This window comes from Somniosus microcephalus, chromosome 11 (genome assembly GCF_052327205.1).
Source record: "Somniosus microcephalus isolate GS21.2 chromosome 11, FLI_Smic_1.0, whole genome shotgun sequence".
Classification (NCBI taxonomy): Eukaryota; Metazoa; Chordata; class Chondrichthyes; order Squaliformes; family Somniosidae; genus Somniosus; species Somniosus microcephalus.
The window spans coordinates 10,405,286-10,432,701 of NC_140997.1; the positions used below are offsets into that span (position 1 = coordinate 10,405,286).

A 27,416-nucleotide genomic window follows, 5' to 3' on the forward strand; every position below is an offset into this window, starting at 1 on the left:
GGGTCTGGAACTCACTGCCTGAAAGGGTGGTAGAGGCAGAAACCCTCATCGTATTTAAAAGATGATTGGATGTGCACTTAAAGTGCTGTAACATGCAAGGCTACAGACCACGTGCTGGAAAGTGGGATTGGGCTGGATCACTCTTTCTCGGCCGGCACAAACATAATGGGCCGAATGGCCTCCTTCTGTGTAAATGTCTATCATTCTATGAGGAGCTGGCCAATTTCTTTCCTTCTTAACTCGGGGCGCTGAGGCCAGTTGCAGCGTTCCACCGCTGCCGTGGCTGAGATCAGCTAACTCAGCGTAGACTGAGGATGGAACCTGGGCCCTTCCTGTTCTGAGTGGCTCATTTATTCACAGCCTGACCAACTGAGCCATTGGGGGAGCCTTTTCTTCTTCTTTAGAAGGACTGTTATCAAATCAGGCATGGCTGGAGTTGTGTGATTGGTGGCCCAGAAATCTAATTAGAGTGTTTACAAAGCATTTGGGGGTGGTGTTTGTAAAGAAAGTATTTATTGCATGTAGCCTGCAGTTTGGGCTTGGCTAGGGTTCCTCCTGCACCCAAATGGCCTGCGGTCTGGCCTCACATGAAGAATGGCGACCTGGGTGAGGCACTGGAGAATGGCTGCCATTGTTAGAACTGTACCTCAGCAAGGATTCAATGCAATTAGGAGAGGAGGAGGTTAGGGGAGAAAACTGGTGGAAACTTCGAGCTGCGAGTTTCTTGAATGCTAAAGATTTACATCATGCTTTCAACACAGAATATATTATCTAAATTACTCAGATTAGTACTACAGTACTTGGAATGCAAGACTGGTGGTTTAAAGTATTCATTAAATGGTCACGATGGAAATTCTTAAGACTAATGGCCTTCGTGTAGTTTGTTTTCCTTAATGGTACAAAAAGATTGGAACCCATGTAGAGATGCATAGACCTGAAGCCCTTCCATATCACTGCATGACAAAGAACATTGGGCACCATAATCCAAATTTATCACCCAAGATTTGGCTGCAATTCATTTTGTTTGAATAATTTCCCAAACTTACAAAGTTGGGTGTCAAATGTGTATTATGTTCAATCAAACAAATCCTTAATTGTACACAAGCAGCATCTCATTACAACATCAATTTCACCTCTGGCCCAGTGCTATTAAACACTTACTGTGGTCTTATCTATTAATCTGAAGTCCAGGTACATCAGATTAGGCAGGTAGGCAGGAATGTACATACTATACCGTTCATCTTCATAGATAGGATTCCCAGTCAGGTTCAGTGTGCGCAGCCTCTTAAATCTCCTTAGGTAGATAATCTGTAAGAATAACATTATTGTAATCTAGAAAACTGTGCAGAAATACTAAGTACTAAAAATGAAAAAGAAAACACAGACAAACCAGACAGAATATTGGGGGTACGATAGCAAAATACTGCGGATGCTGGAAATCCAAAATAACAACAGAAAATGCTGGAAAAACTCAGCAGGCCAGGCAACATCCGTGGAGAGAGAAATAGAGTCAACGTTTCAGGTCGAAGCCCTTCGTCAAGACTGAAAAAGCACAGGAAATGAAACAGATTAAAAGGCCAGTTTGGGGGCTGGGAAATGGGGATGAGATTGGAGGTGGTGGGAGGGAAGGATGAGCGCCACTTAAATCAACTTGCTTACCGATTCCAGATTACTGATGTGATTTTTTCCAATAGAGAAGATTTGCAGGTTTACTAACGAGTCCATGTTTTCAAAATTGGAAATTCTGTTACTGTACAGACTGAGGTCTTCCAGCTTAACCAGTTCATCCAGGCCTTCAATCATCTCAATGTTATTAAAGGACAAATCTAGAAGAAAAAAACCCACAATCGGGCATTTTTTTTTCCAATTATCCCCTCTTCTCTCCTTTGTGTACAGTTTAAGGGGCACTGTCAGCGATCCAGTATCTTGGCCAGGTGGCTCCTCTTCATGTGTGGAATTAGACAGTTACTAACCTCCATACTGTTAATCGACAGGATTGCTTTCTATCTTTGACTTTGCAATCTGATTGCTCCTGGACCAATCAGAAAGCAAAGAAGCATCGTACAATCGTACAAATACAAAAAAATATTTATTTTAGTGATTTTTTTTTCTTCCAAATTTTCCCTCCTTCACTTTCCCTCCCTCCTCTCAGAAGGCGTAACTCATGTTGGGGTTCGCTTTAATGGGCATTGGGTGCCCTCCTTGCCCAAGTGGCCTTTTTGCATGAACCTAAGCAGGAAGTGTTGGTTGGCTATCCCACCATAGAGGACGCAACAGTGAAGCCCAATTCGGTCTTCACTTGACGGACATATATACCCACTTTCCTGCAGGAACACATCAGTGTAACCTGATTGTAATGCTCCTGACTCACAGGAACAGGAATAGGTCATTCAGCACCTTGAGCCTGTTCCGCCATTCAATTAGATCATGGCTGATCTGTGATGTCCCTGGCTGAATATATATTTTTTTAAGTAAAAATATAGCTGAATGAAAACAAAGTCAAGGTGTGTGATATACTGAGTTCTCCAGCACTTACCTAGCCACACTAGGTTGGTCAGCGTGTTCAGTCCCTCAATCTTTTCAATTACGTTATTGTCCAGCTGGAGTTTGGTCAGTGTTTTGAACTGCCACAGATTATCAATCTTCAGTATATCTATACCAGGGAGATCAATCGGAGATTTTACATTAATAACATTTTTGAAACAACATAAAATGACAATGTAAAAATGAATACCTACGCAAATATTTTCTTTGAAGGCAAGACTCCTTTTCAAGGTAATTTCCGTTTACAATTTCTTCCAGTTGATTGACTGGATGTACATTTCAACGTTTCTGTTTTTATTTCAGATATCTAGTTGTTCTAAACTTATTTCCAGTTGTTCTCAATGCAGCATGCCTATGCAACCTCCTCCAGCCTTAAATTCCCACCCATGCCCCAAGTCCTTTGAGACTGGCTCTCCTTCACCTCACTGTTGGTGGTAGAGCCTTCAGCCACTTGGGCCCTACTATCTGAGACCTCTCCCTAAACCCCTCCACCTCGCGGTCTTTTAAAGCCTTCTTAAAAACCCATTTCTTAAATCAAGCTTTGGGTCACCAACTCTAACTCTCCGACTATGGTTCAGACTCTGTTCCTTCTCCCTCATGCCTCCCCCTCTATGCAACACTTTGAGACATTTTCTATGTTAAGTCTACTTTATAAATACAACTTGTTATTAACAATCACATGATAATCACAGGCCCTTCAGATCCAAGTGGGCTTCAGCAGAGGAATACATTTTTCATAATATATATATATATACATCTATATATATAAAAGGATACTTCTGTCTGTCATTCCGTCTGTCTGTCTGTCTGTCTTGAATTAACTCGAAAGTTATTGAGCGTACCTACACGTGCGTTACGTCAAAAGAAAGCTGACGATTCCAGAACCGTCCTAAGCGTATTTACGTTTCGGCCGGACAAAAATTGCGCCCGCGGTATCCAAAAAACGTTCAACATTCCGCTCATTATCCGCTCATTAGCATCGAGTGACGTCGAGGTTGACCAATCGTACGGCGGGTTCCTGGTGCGTGCGGCCGGGCCCTCCTACGGTCAAGTGACGGGACGATTGACCAATCCTACACTTCGGTGACCTGACGGTCCACCAATCGGTGCCTGTGTGGGCGGGCCTTATCGTTCTGAACCGAGGTGAGTCGCCGCCATCTTGATTCCAAACTTTTCCTTTCTTTTTCCCGCTTTCTGCGTGTTTCTTTTCAAATCTACATTTCCAGCAAAAAAAAAGTTGCTTTTAAAAGACAAATTGTTTTTTAAAAAAGTTAATTAATTTGTAAATCTTTTGTCTAACCTCTATAATTTTCCTACCTTTCACCGTTTTTCCAGGCCTCAAAGCCTGGGCGTCTGTTGGCCAGCCACGCCCGAGCTAGGCGCCTCCCGTCGCGATCGACAAAAGGCCAGCGATCGCCGCCATCTTTGTGAAGGCTGGAGGGGGCGGGCCTGAGCCGAGCGTCGCCACCGCCGCCATCTTAGTAAAGGCGGGCGGGGCGGGAGTCAGCTTCCGCGTCATCTTCTGCCCGGAGCGCGACTTGAGTCCGGCCGGGCCTCACACGGTAGGTTGCGCGGCGGCATCTCTCTGGTCTTGAAGCCGGCTCGGGCAGGGACATCGGGAGATCGCGGGGGCGGGACATCGGGAGATCGGGGGGCGGGACATCAGGAGATCGGGGACGGGAGATCGGGGGGCGGGAGATCGGGGGGCGGCACATCGGGAGATCGCGGGGCGGGACATCGGGAGATCGGGGGGCGGGACATCGGGAGATCGGGGGCGGGACATCGGGAGATCGGGGGCGGGAGATCGGGAGATCAGGGGGCGGGGCTCGGGGACTCCCCCTCCTCCTCCTCCCTCCCCTTCCTCGCCCCCTCCCTCCCCCTCCCCCTCCCCCCCTTCCTCCCCCCCTCCCCCTTCTCCCCCCCTCCCCTCCCCCCTCCCCTCCCCTCCCCCCTCCCTCCCCCCCAGTCGCTGTCTCTCTTCCCCCCAGTCGCTCTCCCTCTTCCCCCCCAGTCGCGCGCTCTCTCTCTCTCTCTCTCTCTCTTCCAACAACAACATGCCCTCGAAAAAGCCTCGGCACCGCCGGGCACTCCAGCTAGTAATATATATATAGCGCATTCTCTGGCAATCAACTGCAGATTGTTTATCAGTATACCTCCAGTAATTATACCACAAACTATAAACATCTTGTTCATCAAGGTCATGAAGGACAGTCACTGGTGCAGACCTAAAACATACTTTGGAAATCAAGTTGAAGATGAAGTACATCTTTGAAGTCAATGCCTTCCAATTGGGCTATCTGTCCTGCTTTTCCTGGTGGTCCCTGTTTCTTCACTGCCTCTTCAAGCATTTTATCATCTATGACGCTGGGCTCAATTGTTTTATACAGCCGGCTCATTTTGAATGGTTGTGTTCACTTAAAAAGAACACATTTTTTTTTAAACATACATATCAGAACAAATACTCAATTTTTGTATAACAGTATAATGAACAAACTACAAATGTCTGATGCTGCTGCGACTGTCGGAGGTTGTCACCTAGGATTAGGCTCAAACTCTGCCCTTCTGTGCAGAGGGGTAAAGCTGAAGGGCGGGTCACCCTCAGCTACTCTCACACGCCTCTCAGTGGATGATTGCACAACTCTATTTATAAGAGGCTCTGCACTCCACTTGCTTGTGGATAGGGTCTTGTGAAAATAAATGGTGTATCCTGTTTTTGTAAATGAGGCAATAAACAGGCAGAAGCAAATTACAAGGGGTCCAGATGATGCTTGAAATTTTTACGTGTTGCTATCGCATCCAGCAGATTTGTCTGCCTTCAATTTCCTGCGTTATCTCGATTAAGGAATGGAGATATACGTCTTTTGCTGCAGCCTTGCTGCTGAACTCTTACAAGTATTCACTGGCTCGATTGATAACTGCACCATGTAATGTAGTACTGACACGAAAGCAAAATACTGCAGATACGGGATATCAGAAATAAAAATAGAAAATGCTGGAAATACTCTGAATGCTGGAGTTTCTCCCTCTACAGATGCTGCCTGACCTGCTGAGTATTTCCAGCATTTTCTGTTTTTATTAATGTAGTTCTGAGCTGTACAGACCGGGAAGAATTGAGAAATTAAAACAAACGATGGAGTGATCAGTTTTTGAAGCAAGATTATTGACAACATGACTAAAATCAAATGTAGATCAGAATGTGTTATAAGGCAATAACATATTGAAGTGTTTAGATGGCGCTGTAAACCTTATTACTTTGTATATTACATCCATAAATTTATGTCTCAGCCAAACGGACTGAAATAAATTATGTAATTCACAGGATATAGTAGGGCAGGACATTATCTTTTCACCTCTGAAACCTCGGTTTCAATCCAGCCCAGACTCCTTTCTCTGCTATGTGTAACAAGCCTCTATGAAATGAGTTTGGGGTACATAGCCCATCTTCCAATAGGTCTGGATACACAGCACAAAACTACAACAACTTGAATTTATGTAGTAAAAGAAATCCCGGAGGCGCTTCAGAGAGGCAGGAGCAGACAGAAATGGCTGCCGAGCTAAAGGAGTTATTAGGAAGGGTAACCAAAAGCTTGGTCAAAGAGATGGGTTTTAAGGAGGGTCTTAAAGGAGGAGGGTTTAGGGAGAGAATTCCACAGCGTGAAGCTTAGATGGCTGAAGGGACAGACGTCAATGGTGGAGCGAAGGAAGTCGGTGGGGGAATGCCTTCTTCTTCTTCTTCTCTTAGGCAGTCCCTCGGAACCGAGGATGACTTGCTTCCACACTAAAAATTAGTTCTCGGGTGACTGATGAGTCCAATGCGGGACCTACAGTTTCTGTCACAGGTGGGGCAGACGGTGGTTGAAGGGGTGGGTGGGTGGGTGGGGTGCTTGGGTTGACGTGCGCGCCTTCCGTTGTTTGTGCTTGGCTTCCGCTTGCTCCCGGCGAAGAGACTCGAGGTGTTCGGCGCCTTCCTGGATGCTTCTCCTCCACTTTGTGCGGTCTTGGGCCAGGGATTCCCAGGTGTCGGTGGGGATGTTACACTTTTTCAAGGAGGCTTTGAGGGTGCCCTTGAAGCGTTTCCTCTGCCCACCTGGGGCTCTCTTGCCGTGCCGGAGCTCCGAGTAGAGCGCTTGTTTTGGGAGTCTCGTATCGGGCATGCGGACAATGTGACCCGTCCATCGGAGCTGATCGAGCGTGGTCAAAGCTTCGATGCTGGGGATGTTGGCCTGAGCAAGAACACTGACGTTGGTGCGCCTATCCTGCCAATGGATTTGCAGGATCTTGCGGAGGCAGCGTTGGTGGTACCTCTCCAGTGCTTTGAGGTGCCTGCTGTACATGGTCCATGTCTCTGAGGCATACAGCAGGGGGGGGGGGGATGCATGAGGCCAGTGTCGTAGGAATGGACAGTTCTGGAAGAGATGGTTGTAAGGCTGGAGGAGGTTACAGAGACAGGGACCCACAAGGCTGTGAAAGAATTTAAATGAGGGTGCTAATTTTATACTGCAGGTGTTGGGGTCCGGGACAATGTTCCCCCGAAGGTGTGCGGACGCGCATCAGTTGGGAGGTCCCACACAGGCCGCTCATGCAGTGGCCATGAAGCAAATTTAAAAGGGACCGCGCATGAAAAAAAAAATTGAGGGAACATTGGTCCAGGAGCCAATGTAGGTCAGCAAGAACAGGGTGATGGATGAGGCCATTATCATCTCTTTTCTGTCTTGGTGCCAGGCATGTGTTAAATCATGATTCTATAAATGTATTTTTTGAATATTGTACTGGGCCACAGCCATTCCATGGACTAACAACTAAGCGCAAAGTACTCATGTTTAGATCATAAGCTTCCTAATTTTAACATTACATTCCCTGGTATCATTCTTCTGGCTCCGCACAACACCACACACAATATTTCAAGTATCTTTTCTCCTCATTATTTTCCTTTTTTGCAATTAAAAGTCTAAGATAATATCACATGGGCTGAACAACGCAGAGTTGTATAAATGCATAATGCTGTAATTCCGTCATGTCCTTGACGGAGACCTGGCTATGGGGTGATGATATCGTCCCCCTAAATGAAGACCCCCGCCTGGCTATACCTTCCACCACTTGCCCCGCCCAAACCATCGCGATGGCGGTATGGCTCTTATCACCAAATCACACCTTGGTCTGTCCCCCTACTCCTCTGGCACTTTGTTATGTTCATAAATAAATAGACGTTTTCATTATGAACAGCTAGCTTGAGCTAGTCATTTATTCAGCCATGTGGACTAGTGTACAGGCATCCATCTTGACTAGTGCCTTGTGGGTAGCCCCTTACTAAACATACAGCTCCACCTAGTGTACCATTCTAGAATGATATGTTACTGATCATTACATCCTCCTTCCTTTGAGGTTAAACAAAATCAATATCAATCAATATCAATCAATCATAACGACATAAACATCTTCACAACAGTCAACACATTTTCAAAGCTTTACTTTATGAACTCTAAGCTTTTCATTCTTTTATTATAGTTTTCTTTGTACTCAAAGATTAAGTCTATCAGGCTTTTTTACTTCACGTGTGGATCTTCTCAGCACAGGTAAGTCTGATGTGTTTTCATGAGAGCCTGTATGTGTGTTTGTGTTAGATTGTTCTGGTGGTGAGTGACAAGATTCAGTTGCGGCATTGTCATCGATTTGCTCTTGGATAGTTTCTTGTGTTTTCAGGAGGGAACGGCGGTTCCTCCTGAGAATCTGTCCTTCCTCAGTTCTAACAGTGTATGACCTTGGTCCTACTTCCTCAAGAACTGTAGCTTTCCTGTTCCATGCATCTGGATCCTCAATCCTGACAACATCATCCCTTGTCAATGGTTTCAGAGTTTTGGATGACTTGTCATAGTGTGATTTCTGTTTCAGCTTTAACAGTTGAAGTCTCTGTCTCAGTTCCTTACTCTGCTTTTCTTTTGCACAGCAGGGTAGCATGGTGCGCAACTTGCGACCCATTAGGAGTTCAGCAGGTGAAGAACTACAGTCTAAAGGGGAGGCTCGGTAGCTCAGCAGGGCGAGATAAGGATCAGACTTGCTTTCTGTCGCTTTCTTCAGTAGCTGTTTGAGAACTTGAACACCTTTCTCTGCCTTACCATTCGACTGAGCATAGAGAGGACTGGATGTGATGTGTTGAAAGTCATAATGTGCTGTAAACTGTTGCCACTCCTTACAGTTGAAGCACGGACCATTGTCGCTAACGGCAATCCTGGGAATTCCATGTCTGGCGAAGATGGATTTAACATGCATTATGACACTGCTTGCTGATGTGCTTGAGAGCAGCGCCATCTCAGGATAGTTAAAATAGTAGTCAATCACTATTAGATAGTCCTTACCATTCAAATGAAAGAGGTCCATACCAACCTTTTGCCATGGTGCTGTTGGTAAGTCAGCTACTATCATTGGTTCCTTTGCTTGTTTGTTTTGGTGTTTCTGACATGTCTCACATATGCCTATCATGTTCTCAATGTCCTTATTTATGCCAGGCCAATAAACAGTGTCTCTTGCTCTCCTTTTGCATTTTTCAATTCCGAGGTGTCCCTCATGAATCCTTTTGAGCATGTCTTGACGTAGAGCCTGTGGAATAACTATTCTGTTCTGTTTTAGTAATAGTCCACTTGCGACACTTAACTCTGACCTGATGTGATAGTACTTTGGACAGGAACCTTTTGGCCAACCATGATGAATGTTCTCTATTACTGTTTGTAACACTGTATCTTTTACTGTTTCTTCTGCTATTTGCTTTGATTTTGTGTCTGACACGGGCAGCGCAGCAGTGACCATACTCACATGAACATCCACGTCTTCCTCAGTAGAGCTCACATGACTCATTGTGGGTGCTCGGGATAGTGCATCTGCTAACACTGTGTTTGCCTGGTGTGTAGATCAGTTCAAAGTCATATCTTTGCAGCTTCATCATGAGTCGTTGAATCCTTGGAGACATCTCATTCAGATTTTTTTTTTATGATGGCAACTGTGAAGGTGGGAAGTCCATATATGTAACCATGGAACTTTTCTAGTTCAACTACCAAGCCTAGACATTCCTTTTCAATCTGGGCGTATCGACACTCAGAATCAGTCATAGACCTGGAGGCATAGGCAACAGGCTTCCAATCTTCACCCTCTGCTTGTAGCAAGACCGCGCCTAGGCCATCTTCTGATGCATCCATTGACACTTTGATTCTCTTTGTTGGGTCAAAGAAGGTGAGTACAGGTATGGTTGTCAGCACTGTTTTGAGGTTCATCCACTCTTGTTCATGTCTTTCTGTCCATGCAAACTCATTTGTTTTATGTAGCAGGTCTCGCAGACAGGCTGTCTTGGCTGACAAGTTAGGAATGAATTTTCCAATGAAGTTTATCATCCCCATGATGCATAGCACTCCTTTTTTGTCAGTGGGTCGGGGCATTTTGAGTATGGCGTTTACTTTTTCCATATCTGGCTCTATTCCTTTACCAGATAGATTATCTCCTAGGAAAGTGACTTCCTGGACGCCAAACTGACACTTGGCTTTGTTGAGCTTCAGTCCATTCCGGCGTATGCTCTGTAGCACTTTAGTCAGTCTCTCATTGTGTTCTTTCAGTGTGGAGCCCCAGATGATGATGTCATCAACATAGACCCGAACTCCTTCCAGACCTTCAATTATGTGTTCCATCGCTCTATGAAAGATTTCAGATGCAGATATTATCCCGAAAGGCATTCTGAGGAAACAATATGGTGTGTTGAAGGTACAGTATTTGGTGCTCTCTTCATCCAGTTTTAGTTGCCAAAATCCTTGTGAGGCATCAAGCTTTGTGAAGTATCTGGCACCTGACATTTCACTGGTGATTTCTTCTCGCTTGGGAATCTGGTAGTGTTCACGTTTTATGTTTGCATTTAAGTCCTTTGGATCCATGCATACTCTTAGATCATTGTTCTTTTTCTTTACACATACCATGGAGTTAACCCAGTCTGTTGGCTCTTCGACTTTCCTGATGACTCCTAGTGTGGTCATTCTGTCTAGTTCTTTCTTGAGCCGTTCACGCAGGGGTGCTGGAACTCTCCGTGGAGCATGTACCACTGGTTGAGCATCCTCCTTTAGCTGGATCTTGTAAGTGAATGGTAGAACTCCAAATCCTTTGAACACATCCTGGAAATTACTCACTACAGAATCCACTGAGTCATCTGGTCTGCTTATGGCACAGTTTATACGGTAGACTCTCTTGACCCATTCTAAGTCCTCACAAGCTTTGTCACCTAGTAGTGAATCAAGTCCTTCAGCCACAACAGAAAACATGAGATGATGCACTTTGTCTTTGACTGTCACTTTAAGTCTGCATACACCTAAGCTATCTATTTTCTGTCCATTATAGTTCTTCAGTAGTACTGACTTTTTTTGTATTTTGGGCTTTTCTTTCATATTTTTAATGTCACTCATACTGATTAAGTTTGCTTTTGCCCCAGTGTCTAGTTTCAATGTAACTAATGCTCCATTTACCTGCAGTGGCATTATCCATTTGTCCTCTTTTACTGCATTAACTTTATGTTCAGCATTGTCCATACCTGAGGGCTGCACATTTTCTGTATCCTTTTCTATATTGTCACATGACACCATTCCTACAAAAAATGTCTCACTTAAATCAGTGCCCTCAATCACATTGACTTGTTGCCCTTTCTTTGTTTTTACTTTTGAAAAGCATTGTTTGGCAAAGTGATTCTTTCCATTACATTTTGTGCACATTTTCCCAAACGCTGGGCATTGTCTTGACTGGTGCTGGTAACCACAGCGTTTACAATTTTAAAATTCCATCCTCCGATTGCTTTGCATTTCTGTTCTGCCCATGTTTCTTCCCCTTGTAGGACACAGCACCGACAGCAGCACAGTCACTCATTACAGTCGCATCATTATTAATTTCACTGAAAGTCTTTGCGTGCTGCCGAGCTAGCTCACTGGCATGGCATATTTTCACAGCATCCTCCAATGTTAGTTTGGTTTCTCTCAACAAACGTTCCCTGACCTTTTTATCATGAATACCAAACACAATCTGGTCACGAATCATGGATGATTTCAGTTCAGAGAAATTACATGTCTGTGCTTTCAGTTTCAGATCAGTCACAAAGCTATCATTTTGCTGCTGTGTCCGTGAACGGAACATGTACCTCTCATAGGTCTCGTTCTTTTTGGGAGAACAATGTGTATCAAACTTCTTTAGCACATCATCCATTTTTTCTCTGTCCTCCTCTTGATCAAATACAAACGTATTAAATACTTCTATTGCCTGTGGGCCTGCAACCGTGAGCAGTAACGCTATTTTCCTTGCATCTGGCATCGTACCGAACCCGATGGCAGCAATATAGAGTTCGAATTGTTGTTTGAAAGTCCGCCAATTGCAGTCGACATTCCCCGTGAGTTTTAAACCCTCCGGTGGCTTCAAATTCTCCATGTCGCGTTTCACAGTATTCAGCAGATATTACCAATCCTGGTACCATGTTATGTTCATAAATAAATAGACATTTTCATTATGAACAGCTAGCTTGAGCTAGTCATTTATTCAGCCATGTGGACTAGTGTACAGGCATCCATCTTGACTAGTGCCTTGTGGGTAGCCCCTTACTAAACATACAGCTCCACCTAGTGTACCATTCTAGAATGACATGTTACTGATCATTACACTTTCTCCTCCTTTGAGCACCTCACTTTGTTCCACCCCTCTCATTTAAAATCCTCGTTCTCTACCGCCCACCCAAGTAACACGCCAAATTTCTCACCGAGATATCTTCACTGCTTTCCCCCCTCAGCCTCTGCACCGAGCGACTTCTCATCCTCGGTGATTTCAACCTCCATCTCAACTCATCATCTTCTCTCTCCTGAGTTCACTGCCCTCCTATGCTCCCTTAATCTCTCCCTCTATATAAACTCCCCAACCCATATTCACAGCCACCCCCTTGACCTTGCCATCTCATGTGGCCTCGTTAGTCCCATCGTGTAAATCACAGATAAAGCCATCTCTGATCACATCCTTGTATCGCTCTCCACCCACATCTTTCTCCCAATCCCATTTCCTTCTGTGTCTGCCCCTGGAAAAAACTCTCCCCCAAGTCACTTACAACTGCACTTCCAAATTCCCAACTGTCTAGCCTTTGGCCCTCCATTCACCTCGACATTTCTGCAGCTAGCAATCTGCTCAATCACACCCTCACCTCCACCTTTGATGCCCTTCTCCCCATAAAAACCATTACTCTCTCTCACCATGGTTATTCCCCTGGTACGGCCCTCATCTCCGCTCCCTTAAGTCCAAGGGACGCAGACTTGAACGTTTATGGCGGACAACTAGTTCAACCATTCATCGCCAGACCTGGCTGGACCAGATAAAGCACTATCGGGTCTCGGCCAAAACTGTTTACTTTTCCAGGATCATCGTGGATTGCAAAGATAACCTCCGGCTTCTATTCTCCACTACAAACCATCTTCCTGAACCCCTCTCCCCTGCCTCCTCTACCCTCACCTCCAACAATAAATGCGAGGAGCTCAGGGTTTTCTTTGTCACTAAGATTGAGACCATCCGTTCATCGGCCTCTGCCGCTTCCCTCCCTTCCCCTAGTCCACCGGGCCAAACTTCCCCTAAGGGTTCCCTCTTCAATAGCCCTGAACTCGCATCTTTCTCTAGTTTATTTTCTATCTCCCCTCATGCCTTCTCTGAGCTTAGCTTGAGACCCACCTCCTACTCCCTCGACCCTATTCCCACTAAACTGCTGACCACCCAACTTCCCATCCTGGGCGTTCTGACGAAGGGTCATTGATCTGAAACGTTAACTCTCTGTTTCTCTCTCTACAGATGCTGCCTGACCTGCTGAGTATTTCCAGCATTTTCTGTTTTTATTTCAGATTTCCAGCATCCGCAGTATTTTGCTTTTGTGTTTCCATCCTGGTCCCCATGTTAGTTGATATTGTTAATGGTTCTCTCCCCTCAGGTACTGTACCCCTCCCCTTCAAATCTGCCATCATCTCCTCTCTCCTCAAAAAACCTACCCCTGAGCTCCCTGTCCTTGCAAACTACTGCCTCATCTCTAATCTCCTTTTCCTCTCAAAAGTCCTTGAACGTACTGTCACCTCGCAAATCTGTGCCCATCTTTTCCGCAACTCCATGTTTGAATCCCTCCAATCAGGTTGCTGCCCCTGCCACAGTACTGAAGCGGCCCTTATCAAAGTCACAAATGGCATCCCTTGTGACCATGGTAAATAATCCCTCCTTGTCCTTCTCGACCTGTCTGAAGCCTTTGACATGGTGGACCACACCATCCTCCTCCCAACACCTCTCCTCTGTCGTCCAGCTGGGTGGGACAGCAATCACCTGGTTCCATTCGTATCTATCCAGTCGTAGCCAGAGAATCACCTGCAATGGCTTCTCTTCCCGCTCCCGCAGCATTACCTCTGGAGTCCCCCAAGGATATGTCCATAGTCCCCTCCTATTTCTCATTTACATGCTGCCCCTCGGCGACATCATCCGAAAATAAAACATCAGGTTCCACATGTATGCCAATGACACCCAGCTCTAACTCACCACCACCTCTCTCAACCCCTCCACTGTCTCTAATTTGTCATACGGCTTGTTTTTTGGATGAGCAGAAATTTCCTTCAACTAAATATTGGGAAGACCGAAGCCATTCTCTTCAGTCCCTGCCACAAACTCCATTCCCTAGCCACCTACTTCATCCCGCTCCTTGACACCTGTCAGAGGCTGAACCAGACCGTTCGCAAACTTGTTGTCATAGTTGACCGAGATGAGCTTCCCATCACATATCCGCTTCATCACCAAGGCCGCCTACTTCTACCTCTGTAACATTGCCTGACTCCGCCCCTTAGCTCATCTGCTGCTGAAACCCTCATCCATGCATTTTTTCTTCTAGGCTTGACTATTCCAACACTTCTCTGGCCGGCCTTCCATCTTCCACCATCCATAAACCTGAGCTTATCCAAAACTCTGCTACCTGTACCGTAAGTCGTACAAGTCCCGTTCACCCATCACCCCCGTGCTCGTTCACCTACATTGGCTCCCGGTCCTGCAACACCTCAATTTTAAAATTCTCAACCTTGTTTTCAAATCCCTCCATGGCCTAGCCCCTCCCTATTTCTGTAACTTCCACCAGCCCTACAACTCTCTGAACTCCTCCAATTCTGACCTCTTGAGCATCGCCGATTTTCATCGCGCCACCATTGCCAGCCATGCCATTTCAGCTGCCTGGGCCCTAAGCCCTGAAATTCCCTCCCTAAACCTCTCTACCTCTCTCTCCTCCTTTAAGACGCTCCTTAAAACCTACCTATTTGACCAAGCTATTGCTCATCTGTCCTAACATCTCCTTATGTGGCTTGGTGTCAAATTTTGTTTGCTAGCACTCCTGTGAAACACCTTGGGACGTTTTACATCGTTAAAAGGCGCTATATAAATGCAAGTTGTTGTTGTTGCAAATAACAGGTAAACTCTCCTGTCCCAGACATTAGCATCTACCACCTACCTGCAAATTGAAAAATTAATGAAGACATAATCACCTGATATTCAAATTCTGTGGTAGTTAGAATCAATACTTACCTTCACCATAGTTTTATTTTATTAATTTGACTGGAAATAACCATCTCATGTGTATTCCTCCTGCCTGGGCCCAAGCTTCACTTGGTTGCTAGGATACACATCACGTGACTGCAGCAGCATCGTATGGATTTCGCAGTGGGGTTTAATTAGTATATTTAAAAAAAAATTGAAATAAAAAACAAGCGACTTGAAACATAATTTTAACGGAGAGGAGGGTGGGCAAAAATAATTAAACTCCCCCTCCCTCTTCCTTCTCCTTCTTCTTTAAGACGAAGGCGAACTAACCTGATGAAAGGTTTGATTGACGTGGATGCCGACCAATAGATGTAAGGGAAAGGGCGGAGGAGGCGGCGTCCTGCGGGCCGCGAGCCAATCAACGTGGAGGATGGAGCGGGGGCGTGCCCGCGCCATCAAGCTGGGTTGAGGTCGGTGTTGACGTCACCGGCGTCCATTGGGTGCTCGGGGCGGGGAAGCGTCAAGATGGAGTTCTTCGTCGGCAACCCGTACAGTACTCCTGTCGGACAATGTATAGGTGAGCGCTTCACACCGCAGTCAGCCCCAACACCTCGCTCTGTCACCCTTCACTTTATTCCTGAAGTTAAAACAAAATATATGTTTGTTTTTGTTTTTAAAAATCAATCCCCTCACGCGGATGTCGCGTCATCTTTTTGCTATTTAATTTGCTTCTCGGTCTTTCTGGATTTAGTTTGGTTTTTTTTTTCTTTTTGTTAATTAAAAAAAATAACGAGGAAAGTACTCATTAGAGTGTTAAAATATTCTTGTCAGGGTGACGTAAAGGTTGCGGGTCTCCGCCCAAAGGAAAAAAATGTTTGTTTACATTTTTTTGCAATGTCATTCGAAAGCTAATCGGCCCAAAGTGGTTTATTTACATATATATATTTTTTTTTACAAATTAATTGATCAAGTTTTGCAGCTACTTAAGCGATTGAGGAGTTCAGAAGTAATCAGATTGCCCTCTCCGCCTTGGTCCTTGTTGGATGCTGGTCGCTCCTGACACCAGCTTGAACCATTTGTGTCAATGCATTCTTTTAGTCGTTTTGATTTTATTCTTCTACTTATGTCAACTTTACAAAAAAGCCTAATTCGTGTCGGTGTAGCAGCCGAATGAACGCAAGCGCTCATCCAAGATTAGAATTGCAACATATCATTCGTTTACTCCCAATTTTGAGAAATGCTGAGTCGTTGCAAAATGTCTTGGTGGATGACACACGCGTTTGGATGGTTGGACTGGATGTAAACTAAAGAACAGGTCCAAGATGCCTAAAGCAAAGACGACTGTAGTCATCACAGTGATTTGTTTTGGTTGCGCAAAGCTACCGCCAACCTTGTTGCACTTACCAAACGAGCTTTAATAAGCACCACAAGTGTGATACAGAATGCAAACATATAAAATTTTCCCTTTTCTCCCCCCAAAATTGAAGCATTAAAATCTGTTAAATAATACATCAAAATGAATACTTTAGGAGTGTCTGTTGTCTTGTGTGCTATACATTTCAGTGTGATTGTTGTATTATGTCAGCAAAATGCATAATTAATAATTTGCTATATTTTTATCATCAGTGGATAACAACTGTGATCTAAATAGGTATTGCTTAAAGGAAGTGTATATTTTTAGAGCTTGAAGGGATGTGTTTGGGTTTTGAATGCAAATTTTGTGTCCACATTAAGGAATTGTAGACCTTGTTAGTACTGCTGTTTTGGGGGGTGTAAGAGTCCTTTTTAAAAAAAAATGTTTGTCATGTTCTTTTTCTTTAAGCTATCTTTTCTCCTCTTAGTCTTGCTATGCTGTGCACCACACCTAATTGTGAGGGCTGGTGGGGAAGTAAGCTGACTCCAGGTCACTCCCTAGGACACTAACATGTTGTGTCACAGTGTAAAATGGCAGTGTTGGACCCGTAATGGCTGCCAGAGGGAGAAAAGGCGCATCCCACATTACTGTGCTAGATCCAAACTGTAGCCAGTGGTGAAAGGACAGTGTTAGCTGTTCAACTCTTTGTACTACCTAATGATCCCCTATGGAGAAGTGTTTCAGTTCTTCTCTATCTCTGCTACAGATACAGCATTGTGGGCACTAGTTTGCATTGCACTTTGTGGCACACCTTGTTGGTGCTCCAATACATCATGAAAATTGCTATTCTAAACTTGGAAATTATGTTTTTCTACAGATTTAATTGCCTAAGGAGACACATTAATCTGAAGGGAGCTTTCCTTTTTTTTTGCCAATTTGCTCCCACATCTCCTGAAGGTGTTGACTCCTTACTCGGGTATGGTTCCACAGGTACAGTCGCCCTCCCATACTGCCACTCAAGTGCCCATTGTTTATATGTGAGACTTGATGGTAAGTGTTGGCAGGCTTTTAGGCTGTTCAGGTCCTCACCTTGCATCTGCACACACATGCACTTCCAGTGGGCGTGAGTGGCCAGTAATTAGGAGTGGAAGCCTGGACAGCTTTTCCCCCTCTAACCCAGGAATGCTGATGTCAATTGTAGTTCAGATCAGCTCACTTTACACTGGTGTGGAACCTTTATAGTCTGCATAACCCAGCTACTCAGTAGATAACAGAAAATGCTGGAAATACTCAGCAGGCCAGGCAGCATCCGTGGAGAGAGAAACAGAGTTAACGTTGATGGGTCCCAGATCTGAAACGTTAACTCTGTTTCTCTCTCCACGGATGCTGCCTGGCCTGCTGAGTATTTCCAGCATTTTCTGTTATTTCAGATTTCCAGTATCCGCAGTATTTTGCAATTATACTCAGTAGATAAACTTGATCTATTGTAAAAGCTTACTTTTATGAGACCCAATAGTTTTATATAGAATGTGCCTTTTAGAATATATTCAGACGTGTTACCATAAAGGCAGTGCAGAGCAAAGACTTTCAAAATTCATACTTGTGCATTGGTTAAAGTTTTAATGTGAAGGCTTCCAAATGTCTAAATATAGCAACTGTATCTCTGTTTCTATACCTCATGAAAATAAATTTTCATCAAAATACGCTGCTTTTTGTGGTATATATCAATGATTTAGGCTTCAGTGTAGGGAGCATGATTAAGAAGTTTGCAGATGATACAAAAATTGGCCGTGTGCTTGATAAGAAAGAAAGACTTGCATTTATATAGCGCCTTTCATGACCACCAGATGTCCCAAAGTGCTTTACAGCCAATTAAGTGCTTTTTGAAGTGTAGTCACGGTTGTAATGTAGGCAGCCAATTTGCGCACAACAAGCTCCCACAAACAGCAATGTGATAATGACCAGATAATCTAGTTTTTTTTAGTGATGTTGAGATGGAGGGATAAATATTGGCAGGACACTGGGGATAACTCCCCTGCTCTTCTTTGAAATAGTGCCATAGGATCATTTACGTCCACCTGAGTGGGCAGACAGGTCCTTGGTTTAACGTCTCAGCACTGCATTGGAGTGTCAGCCTAGATTTAGTGAGGAAGATAGCTGTAGAATGCAGAAAGATATCAATGGACTAGTCAGGTGGGCAGAAAAGTGGCAAATGGAATTCAATCCGGAGAAGTGTGAGGTAATGCATTTGGGGAGGGCTAACAAGGCGAGGGAGTACACAATAAATGGCAGGATACTGAGAAGTGTAGAGGAACAAAGGGACCTTGGGAGTGCATGTCCACAGATCCTTGAAGGTAGCAGGACAGGTAGATAAGGTGGTTAAGAAGGGATACTTTCTTTTATTAGCCAAGGCATAGAATATAAGAGCAGGGTGGTTATGCTAGAACTGTACAAAACACTAGTTCGACCACAGTTGAGTACTGTGTGCAATTCTGGTTACTACATTACAAGAAAGATGTGATTGCACTAGAGAGGGTACAGAGGAGATTTACGAGGATGTTGCCAGGACTGGAGAATTTTAGCTATGAGGAAAGATTGGATAGGCTGGGGTTGTTGTCTTTGAAACAGAGGCGGTTGAGGGGAGACTTGATTGAGGTGTATAAAATTGAGGGGCCTACATACAGTGGATAGGAAGGACCTATTAGTTTTGTATTAGAATTGCTGATGTGAGAAATGGAAAATTCCCAGTGGAGGAGTTTGGGGAAGAATTGATTTCAAACAGCAATGCATAAAAAGGGGGGAAAAACTTGCTGCACTTGATCTTAGATCCCTCAAGATGCGGGTAGAAGGAGATTTATTTAGCATCTAACTCATAGCTGACCCACAAGCTTGATATTGACACTGGATGCCAAAAAGAACTCTTGAAATAATGGAGGCTTGTAAGAAAGGTACAGCAATAATCATGGGCAAATTTAATCTTCATATTGATTGGACAAATCAAATTGGCCAAGGTAGCCTCGAGGAAGAGTTCATAGAATGTATCCGGGATGGTTTCCTAGAACAATACGTTGTGGAACCAACCAGGGAGCAGGGTATCTTAGATCTGGTACTGTGCAATGAGACAGGATTAATAAATTATCTCATCGTAAAGGATCCTCTCGGAACGAGTGATCCTAGCATGGTTGAATTTCAAATTCAATTGGAAAGTGAGAAAGTTGGGTCTCAAACCAGTGTCCTGATTTTAAATAAGGGCAATTACAAAGGTATGAAGGCAAAGTTGGCTAAAGTGGACTGGGAAAATAGATTAAAGGGTAAGACGGTTGATGAGCAATGGCAGACATTTAAGGAGATATTTCATAACTCTCAACAAAAATATATTCCAGTGACAAGGAAAGACTTTGAGAAGGGAGAACCATCCGTGGCTAACTAAGGAAGTAAAAGATGGTATCAAACTGAAAACAAAGGCATACAATGTTACCAAGATTAGTGGAAGGCCAGAGGATTGGGAAATTTTTAAAAACCAGCAAAGGATGACTTAAAAAAACCGGAGAAGCTGGATTATGAGAGTAAGCTAGCAAGAAATATAAAAACAGATAGTAAGAGCTTCTACAGGTATATAAAAAGGAAGAGAGTAGATCAGTCTTCACGGTAGAAGACACTAAAAGCATCCCAATAACACATAATCAAGGGGCTATGGGGAGGGGGAAACTTAAAACAATCACTATCACTAAAGAAAAAGTATTCGGTAAAATAATGGGACTAAAGGTGGACAAGTCCCCTGGACTTGATGGCCTGCATCTTAGGGTCTTAAAAGAAGTGACTGCAGAGATAGTCGATACGTTGGTTGCATTCTGCCAAAATTCCCTGGATTCTGGAGAGGTCCCAGTGGATTGGAAAACCGCAAATGTAATGCCCCTATTTAAGAAGGGAGGGAGACAGAAAGCAGGAAACTATAGACCAGTTAGCCTAACATCTGTCATTGGGAAAATGCTGGAGTCCATTATTAAGGAAGCAGTAGCAGGACATTTAGAAAATCATAATACAGTCAAGCAGAGTCAGCGTGGTTTTATGAAAGGGAAATCATGTTTGACAAATTTGCTGGAGTTCTTTGAGGATGTAATGAGCAGCGTGGATAAAGGGGAACCAGTGGATGTGGTGTATTTGGATTTCCAGAAGGCATTCGATAAGGTGCCACATAAAAGGTTACTGCACAAGATAAGAGCGAACGGGTTGGGGGTAATATATTAGCATGGATAGGGGATTGGCTAACTAACAGAAAACAGGGAGTCAGGATAAATGGGTCATTTTCCGGTTGGCAAATAGTAACTAGTGGGGTGTCACAGGGATCAGTGCTGGGGCCTCAACTATTTACAATCTCTATATTAATGACTTGGATGAAGGGACCGAGTATAATGTAGACAAATTTGCTGATGATACAAAGATGGGTGGGAAAGCAAGTTGTGAAGAGGACACAAAGAATCTGCAAAGGGATATAGACAGGCTAAGTGAGTGGGCAAAAATTTGGCAGATGGAGTGTAATGTGGAAAAGTGTAAGGTTATCCACTTTGGTAAGAAAAAGAAAAAAGCAAATTATTATTTAAATGGAGAGAGATTACAAAATGCTGCAGTACAGAGGGACCTGGTGGTCCTTGTGCATGAAACAGAAAAAATTAGCATGTGGGCACAGCAAGTAATCAGGAAGGCAAATGGAATGTTGGCCTTTATTGCAAGGGGGCTGGAGTATAAAAGCAGGGAAGTCCCGCTACAACTGTACTGGGTATTGGTGAGACCACACCTGGAGTACTGCGTACAGTTTTGGTCTCCTTATTTAAGGAGGGATATACTTGCATTGGAGGCAGTTCAGAGAAGGTTCACGAGGTTGATCCCTGAGATGAAGGGGTTTACTTATGAAGAAAGGTTGAGTTTGGAGTTTAGAAGAATGAGAGGTGATCTTATTGAAACATATAAGATACTGAGGGGGCTTGACAAGGTAGATGCAGAGAAGATGTTTCCCCTCGTGTGGGAATCTAGAGCTCGGGGGCATAGTTTCAGAATAAGGGATTGCCCATTTAAAACTGAGATGAGCAGGAATTTCTTCTCTGAAGGTCATAAATCTGTGGAATTCTCTGCCCCAGAGACCTCTGGAGGCTGGGTCATTGAATATATTTAAGGTGAAGAAAGACAGATTTTTAAACAATATGGGAGTGATGGGTTATGGGGCGCGGGCAGGGAAATGGAGCTTGAGCCCAAGATCAGATCAGCCATGATCTCATTAAATGGTGGAGCAGGCTCAAGGGGCCAGATGGTCAACTCCTGCTCCTATTTCTTATGTTACCTGGCAGCGACATTCTTTAGTTTAACGAAAATCTGAGTACAAAAGCTTACTGAAAAAAATTGAAGGAAACTCTGAAATTTGTCTCCGCCTCATGAAAACGATTGAGCAAAATTTGATCCAGCATCCAGTGTACACTATTCCACATTGACCAGTTGCACATATGACAGTTTACATGATATCCCCATGACTCCGAACAGGACAGTGTTGTAGCAAGCATTTGATCATCTGTGTCTCTACTATGAATGAATGAGCTTGCATTTATATAGCTCCTTTCACGATCTCAGGACGTCCCAAAGCACTTAACAGCCAATGAACTACTGTTAAAGTGTAGTCACTGTTGTAATGTAGGAAACGTGGCAACCAATCTGCGCACAGCAAGGTCCCACAAACAGTAATGAGATAATGACTAGCTAATCTGTTCTGGTGATATTGCTTGAGGTATAAATATTGGTCAGGACACTGGGGACAACTCACCTGGTCTTCATCGAAATAGTACCATGGGTTCTTTTACGTCCACTTGAGAGGGCAGACAGGGTATCGGTTTAAAATCTCATCTGAAAGACAGCACCTCCCTCAGAACTGCACTGAAGTATCAGCTTAGATTTGTGCTCAAGTGGGACCTGAACCCACGACTTTCTGACTCGGAGGTGAGAGTGCTACCACTAAGCCACAGCTGATGCTGAAGTCTTCAATCCACTTCTTAACTAAGTACAGTTGTCTGCAAATGAGCAAATGTTTAACTTTATCTCACAGTGCTGTAAAGTAAATGATGTGAAGCTGTTACCTCTAGAGATAACTAAAAAGGTGGGTTTCTCTGGCTTCTCTGTGGGAGCACCACCCTAGCCTCAAATATACACACTTGTGATGACAGAAACCATTTTAGTTGGACAGAGACAGGCTAAATGTCTGATCTGTTCATACAGGTTAGAGAGAGTTTCCCTATATAGTTTTTTTTTTCTTAGGTCCTTCAATATATAGCAACTACGGTGGCTGCATATAGTTTTCCAGGATAGTAATATCGCTGATCCACGGGTGACTATTTAAAAAGTAAAGTTACTACTGGTGCCATAGTATTATGCAACACCTATCTCCTCCGAGTTTGAAGTTATAGTAAGTGAAGGAACTGAAAACAAATATGTTTTTAGTTTTGTTGGAAAATTATTTCTCTTGCAGTCATTTGCTACTATATTCACCTGCCCATAGATTTTGTAGTTATCTGCAACTTGTTTATAACTTGCAGTAACAGCATCACAACTGTCAAACCTGCAGTGCGAACAGTCTTGTTGAGGACACGAGTTGTTGTCTGCTACCAGAGGTGACCTCGGAGCAGATATTTGTAAAAATTCCATTACTAGTGATATTAAGAGGTTCTGCTGCAGTGAATTGGGATCGTGTTCCGCACTTCTAATTTATTATGCCAATGATAAACTTAGGATTTCACTTGGAGGGAAAGAGATTCTATCTGAAATGCTTGCTTCAAGGCTGTCTCTGACCAGCATGCTAACCTGACAGGTCTGAAGGCTGTTGTAAATGTACCGAATTTTCTGATTTTAAAAGCTTTATGCAGCAATTTAGATCCATGCAGTTACAAATAGAGATTCTTTGCAAACAATGACTCTTGTGCCAGAAATCCTTAATAATGACAGCACTAATGACTTACTCCAGTAAATCTGCCCACCAGTTTACAGAAAACAAGGCAACAATTGAATGGAGCTGTGCATGGGCTGGATTATCAGTTGACACGACTGTGCCTGCCATAGAACAGACTGTCTCATTTCTTTTGGCATTTACTTGATTTGTATTAAAAGAAGTAAGTGTAAAATCAACATGGCATTGGAAACTTTTATTCCTCCACAAAAACTTTTTGCATGTTTGTTAACAGATGTGACTTATTTTAAAGTAACTCGGTAGCTTAGTTTGTTAGCGCCCTTGTTACATAGTGCCAGAAAGTAGGCTTGTGCTGGTGAATGCACACTGCACTTGCAATTTTATAATTTGCTTGTAGGTTGAAACTGGAGCTGCATTGGCAAAAAATAAGAGGCTGTTGTGTTGAGCCAGTTTTGGTGGGTTTCATTTGATTAAAATCGGAACTTCCACTGATGTAATGGCAAGCAGCATAGCAGGATTTGTAATGGCAGAAAGACATGGCCACCACAAATATTCTAACATCCTTTATGGAATTTTTATTCGCCCTCAGTCATGGTTCTCCTCCCATCGTATCAACGTCCGTGTAGATTTGGGAGAGGGAGTAGTTCCCCAGTGCACCACATGTAAAACAGTAAATCATGTGCATGCACACTTTATTTTACATTAAGTTTTGATATACTGTTTGATTTGAAGAGCTTAATGAAAACTGCAGCAGCGACCTCCCTGCTGGCTTAATGGGTAATTGTGTGATGTGATACTAAACTGTACAGACCAGAAAGTCTGTGTTGAGTTACTTGATTTTAGCAGTTGGAGTGCTGAAGATTGCCTCCCCTCCATGGGCTAGGGAGAAGAAATAAAATCAGCCATGTGTTTCACTCTTGCTTGCTATCCAGTAACTCCTTATTAGATTGTGTGTGGACTTCAGGTGAGGACAAGATTGCGCTTGGCTGTGATGCCCGCTGCCATATGCTGTATAGGCAAGAATGGTAACTTGGTTGAGATATTGGAGGGCTGAACCCTCATCCCAGCAAGAAACTGAGCCTAAGGGAGAACAGGAAAGAGGTTTGGGGTTGGGGGAAATTGCATATGGTTGTGGCAGACTGTTGCATCCATTCACTCCTTTTTCTTGATTTGTTAACTGCTCTGGAGTATCTACCAGTGGTCTGTTTACGAAGGGGAATGCCGGGGGTCAGGAAGCAGATTGGCAGCCTACCCTCTTATCCAGAGACGGTGCACAAAATATCAAGGCAGCAGAAAATAGCTTTCGGAACAAGGATATTTCAACGATGATGATGCATCAATTCTCATTGCATGGGACTAATCTAATGTTTATATGACCTAGATTTTTCAGGACATTTCATAAAAGCATTTTCCCTTAGAGATGGGGGTGGGGAGGAAACTAGTTTATTTGATAGCATGTTCAAGACTAACCCACTCCACATTTTGTTGAAACATGGAGTATTCTGTACTAAATTTTTAAAAATTGCTGTCAATATGCCTGTAATAAATTAACAACCTGCAGTGTACAGCGTCTCTTTGATCTCTTATGTAGGTGAAGGAAAATCACAGCTTCAAAATAGCAGTTACTTTGACCGTGATTTGTTCCTCTACTCACGTATACACACGTCGTCCCTCCACCCAGGAGTCTAACATACTTTCTATTTATATATGAGGTTTATGACCTGTACCTGCTACATGAAGTTTTGTCACATCTGTTTGCAACCATGAGTTTTTAAACATTCAAGGACTTGAGAGGGCATAGACTTGATATTTAGAGCCCAAGTGTTGGATTACTAAAGGCATGTGATCTGTGTGTTCTTCGTCACACATTATTGTGCCAAACCGTGCAGTGTGTCTAGTTATACCAATATCAGAAGGTGCCAAATGGGAACTGAAACCTCTTATCAAAGCTATTCCATATATTAATTCCAGGACTGAAGCCTCAGCCCTAGTGCAGAATCAAGGACTCCAGATTCGATTCACTTGTGTCAATTTGATTTGGTGGTTGCCCTCATGTCTTTGAGCCATAAGGCGGTGGGTTCAAGCTCCACTCCAGGACTTGAACACGTTATCTAGCCTGACACTTCGGTGCAGTACCGAGAGAGTGTATCACCGTCAGAGCACATCTTTTGGATGCGACATTAAACCGAAGGCCCATCTGCCCATGTCATAAAAGATCCCATGACTGAAGAACAGGGTGTGCTCGCCTTCATTTATCCCAGAACTAACACCAAAACAGAGCAACTGATCATATATCTAACTCTGTTTGTGGGACCTAACAATATGCAAACTTGCTGACACGTTTGCACAACAGTGGCTACACTTCAAAAGTTAATTAATTGACTGTCAAATGATGAGATGGTTTAAAAAGTGCAAGTTATTATTTTTCTTTGCTGTGTTAGCTGATCTCGGCACCTTTTGGGATAGGGAGGGAAAAATCAACCACTTCTGATCATGATCCAGTGACCCCTGGTGAAAAGTGCGAATATGTGAAGAGGACTGGCGGTTCAGATGGCCTGCTGATACCTACTGTTTAAAGAAAGAAAGACTTGCATTTCTGTAGCGCCTTTCACGACCACCAGACATCCCAAAGCGCTTTACAGCCAATGAAGTACTTTTGAAGTGTAGTCACTATTGTAATGTAGGAAACACAGAAGCCAATTTGCATACAGCAAGCTCCCACAAACAGCAGTGTGATAATGACCAGATAATCTGTTTTAGTGATGTTGATTGACGGATAAATATTGGCCAGGGCACTGGGGATAACTCCTTGACTCTTCTTCGAAATAGTGCCATGGGATCTTTTTACGTCCACCTGAGAGCAGACGGGGCCTCGATTTTAACGTCTCATCCAAAAGACGGCACCTCAGGCAGTGCAGCACTCCCTCAGCACTGCACGGGAGTGTCAGCCTAGATTTTTGTGCTCCAGCCTCTGGAGTGGGACCTGAACCCACAACCTCTGACTCCGAGGCAAGGGTGCTACAAACTGAGCCACTGGCTGCAGGTACTAGAGGGTTGCCAGTGCCCACGGAACTGTACCCCATCAAGAGTCGGTGCCTTCTGAAGATGAGGGGGGAAAAGAAGAGAATGCAAAAATTAATTCCATCCATACTCATTCTGCAGGAAATTCTGTGGCATGGTTAATTTCTTAGTGATCCCACTGCATTCTTGCAAACCTCTGCACTGATTATATATTGATGATAACATCACTCTGAAATTAGTTTAGCTGAAGAAACAAAATTAAATGAAATGAAATAAAAGCTATCCGTCACTAAATTTGAAGTATAAAGACTGCAGTATAATTGAAATCAACAGAATGATCCATGAGCAACTGAATAGTCTTTCCAGAATAGATTGCAGATTATAGATGAGCCAACAGTGTAAAATGTGCTTTTGTCATTGACTTTGTCTCCATATATTTATTTGGATATTTAATTTCCCCTTTTAAAATAATAATATGCTCAACAGGTTCAACGTTCGAACTAAGACCCAGAAAGACTAGTGTGTAATCCATAAATCTAATATGCATATGTAGCATAAATTGAATTGTTATTACTCCTGTTAATGGAGTACATGACTTCTGTATTATTAATTAAAATCTGACATTTATTTATCTTAAATTCTCATCCCAATACTGTATGAGCCATCACTCCAGCACAGCAGAGACAAGATGATGAGAAAATGTGGATAAAGAAAAACCATTTCGCCATCCGGCCTTTTCCCTCAACAGACCTGTTCCATCATGGACTCTGCCCAATCTGTTTAATCTCCTTGACACAGCGTATGGACAATGGCTGGTTTGAGTTGCACGTTAACAATATTTTGCTTGAACTTTTAATTTGGAGTGATTCTGATCCCTGCTGTGCAGTGTAACCAGCGTATTACACCCAAACTTGCAATAGTCCTTTCAAATCAGAGTCTTGTTGGTCTTTTAGATTTCACTTATCAGGCTGGTGGACTGACCTATGTGTACAGGCAACCTTAAGATAAATAACCTCA

The 27,416-nt window shown here is 43.6% G+C and overlaps 2 protein-coding genes across 12 annotated transcripts in view; one reads left to right on the top strand and one right to left on the bottom strand.

Moving 5' to 3' along the window:
- The window catches only part of drc3 (dynein regulatory complex subunit 3), a 46,636-nt gene extending 31,253 nt beyond the window's left edge, over nucleotides 1–15,383 (bottom strand). Inside the window, exons 1-5 of one of the 2 annotated variants that reach the window (XM_086000178.1) lie at nucleotides 15,127–15,383; nucleotides 4,781–4,958; nucleotides 2,537–2,653; nucleotides 1,660–1,826; nucleotides 1,162–1,308 (exon numbers count right to left, since the gene is read on the bottom strand). In XM_086000178.1, coding sequence (XP_085856304.1) covers nucleotides 1,162–1,308; nucleotides 1,660–1,826; nucleotides 2,537–2,653; nucleotides 4,781–4,940 — 591 coding nt within the window. In that variant the 5' untranslated portion in view covers nucleotides 4,941–4,958; nucleotides 15,127–15,383. The remainder of the gene's footprint in view (nucleotides 1–1,161; nucleotides 1,309–1,659; nucleotides 1,827–2,536; nucleotides 2,654–4,780; nucleotides 4,959–15,126) is intronic. The other variant, XM_086000179.1, reaches the window with a different exon arrangement.
- A 165-nt stretch (nucleotides 15,384–15,548) lies between these two features.
- Nucleotides 15,549–27,416, top strand: part of LOC147110309 (TOM1-like protein 2) — a 54,497-nt gene continuing 42,629 nt past the window's right edge. For all 10 annotated transcript variants that reach the window (XM_086000181.1, XM_086000182.1, XM_086000184.1 and 7 more), the window contains exon 1: nucleotides 15,549–15,658. In XM_086000181.1, coding sequence (XP_085856307.1) covers nucleotides 15,607–15,658 — 52 coding nt within the window. In that variant the 5' untranslated portion in view covers nucleotides 15,549–15,606. The remainder of the gene's footprint in view (nucleotides 15,659–27,416) is intronic.